General features: G+C 51.6%; 1 protein-coding gene across 1 annotated transcript in view; it reads right to left on the reverse strand.

Annotated features, from left to right (window-relative positions):
• Positions 1-1,582: 1,582 nt before the first annotated feature.
• The window catches only part of LOC112111514 (cytochrome P450 2G1-like), a 5,767-nt gene continuing 4,915 nt past the window's right edge, over positions 1,583-2,434 (reverse strand). Inside the window, exon 7 of the mRNA XM_029913196.1 lies at positions 1,583-2,419. Within this exon, the coding sequence (XP_029769056.1) occupies positions 2,294-2,419 (126 nt within the window). The 3' untranslated portion in view covers positions 1,583-2,293. The remainder of the gene's footprint in view (positions 2,420-2,434) is intronic.

The raw sequence follows: 2,434 nt of genomic DNA on the forward strand, positions 1-2,434 counted from the left end.
GGGGGGGGGGGTTGGGGGTGAGGGGAGTTTGGTGGCGACAGGAAGTAACGGGGGGGCACAGGGAGCTTGGCGGGCCGCTGGGAAGAGCTCCGCGGGCCGCATGCGTTTTTGAGACCCCTGATCTAATATGACTTTTTGAACGTAAATTGCACATCTAATCTCCCTTGAGTGACTGCTCCATGCAGTGGATAACAGCTTACTACTGCTACCGGTTGATGGGAGTTGCTCCTGTTGCTCCAATCTATGCTGGGATGCGGAGAGGTAAACCCTGCTGGGGTTTAATAAAAGAGGATAATTTGTATCACAGCAGCTCCTAGAGCCAAGCTCGGGGTCCCCGTTGGGCCGGGGAGCGAGGACAGCTTTGGACCCGGCTTTGTTCGCACTATTGAATTAAGCCAAGTGTCTGAGCAGGAATCTCACGTTGTCTCAGGAAGGGAAGGGGTCCTGCCGTGAAGAAACAATGAATACCAGCCAGAGCTGTCCTGTGCCTTGTCGGACCCGGCTCGCATTGTGTCCTCAGCACAGGTCGGTTCACTTTCATCCGCTGGTGGGTTCATTTGTTCAGACCGCCGGACCCTGGAGCTGCTGAGAACTGGGCGGGTAGGCAGGGCTAGCAGACCGACAACCTCTACCAGCCCAACAGCGGCCAGGTCTGAGCAACTTGTTCTGCAGGGGAAGCATAGGCCTCGTCTCCAATCGAGTGACTCGGGGTGAAAACGCTTGTGTACACGCGGTGTAACCCATCCCTGTGCACTAGCGCCGCGTTCATCAGGGAGCGCCCTTGCAAAGGGGATGAGCTTTGCTTCGGATTGGAATCGCTGGGGCTTGGAAGTAACTTTAGCAAAAACTATTTCTGAGGGTAAATTCTGCTTCCTGGTAAATAGGAGTAAACCATGTTCGGGCCCAGTGGAGTTACGCTGGGATAAATCACAGGCAGAATCCAGCTCAGCGTTACGAGATAGGGTCAGTTATTATTAAGGCACGACTAAATATCGCTGCTCCGCTCCGCTTTGCAAAGAGCTACACAATACACCTCCTTGTGGAGCCCCGGGTGGCTCTCGGAGCCGGGAGCCTCCCGCCACCTTGTCTAGAAAAACGCTGTGAGCGTCTAAAGACGAACGTGAAGTAAACGCTCTTGGCATGCGAGGCAGTGTTGCAAACAGAACGCAAGTCTCCTGGTTAATCACGCAGGGGCTCGTTTATTTAAATGAATTGCAAAATTAAGCTCCACAAAAGTCCCAGATAAAGAATAACCAAACCAGCATGGGAGTCTGCCATGGACAGTCAGAGGCGATGGAAAGAAGCAATTGGACTTTCCTTTGCACCGGGGCGGGTCAAAAGTTGTACTGAAAACGATCCCCTTTTTGAATTATTTTGGTAAACTTCTACTTAAAAAATACTATCTATTCCTTTGTCATTGTTGCCTTCTCTCTTCATGCCCCTGCCCTCCCGTCATCGGACTTTTTTTTAGGTGAAGAAAAGAAGGGAAAAGATCAAAGACTGACAGAGAAGCGAATAGAAAGAAAGAAAGTGAAAAACGACTGGCAAAAATATTGAAATGTCTCTAATAATTTTAGGGGGGGGGAGAAAAATGGGTCTGTTTCCAACCTTGAGCAATTGAAATGGCTCCAAAATTTCCAGCAATGTCCCCGTACTTTGGCCGGTTCCAGTCTACACTAGAGAAATTGCGCTCCTGAGTGGCTAACATAAATCAAGCGAATATCCTGTGGATCTGAGTCTCCTTCTGCACTCACACCTTAGAGGATCTTGCTTTTAGGCCCACAGACCCTGCCTTCAAACCCCATGGAATAACCCACCCACAGGGCCATCACAGCCACGTCAGTTCAGCTCCCAAGGTGGTAGCTGGGAGACTCCAGCTGGACAAAAATGGTGAGCACGGTGTCATCAAATCCGGCTTCCCATCAGCCTGCCCCACCCGGTCAATTCTTCACGGCTTGGAGACTTTCCATTGCAATTGGGTGTCTCGTGCTGCGCTCTAGCTCCACCACAAGATATGGGCTGGATGCAGGAACCACGGGGGAGCTTTTCTAGCTTTCATATCTAGGAATCTAGTCTCAGTGGAACCCTCTAAAGACCAGCCCTGTTTTTGCGCTACGAAGAAATGCCCTTTGAAGGCTGCTAAGCTGAATTGATCTGAGCTTCTGGCAGAGATCTGCCCATTACTGAAGATGAACTAACGCAGGGGGCAGCGATATTCCATCTAGCTCCTAAAAGGCTCGGCAACTGGTCACTATCCTCCCCTGCGGCTTCCCTGCTTGGTCGCTCCCGTTCTTCAGCGAGGGACCAGGCACATCTCGTACGTGGGGGGCACGTTCCCGAACCCACTCACTTTCGGGCTGATGTCAATGTCCTTTGGGGGCAGGAGGGGTTTCAGCGAGAAGCTCTGCAGGATGGTGGTGAAGTACAGGAAGAG

Source organism: Terrapene carolina, unplaced genomic scaffold, assembly GCF_002925995.2.
Source record: "Terrapene carolina triunguis isolate 2854851 unplaced genomic scaffold, T_m_triunguis-2.0 Scaffold517, whole genome shotgun sequence".
NCBI classification, from domain to species: Eukaryota; Metazoa; Chordata; order Testudines; family Emydidae; genus Terrapene; species Terrapene triunguis.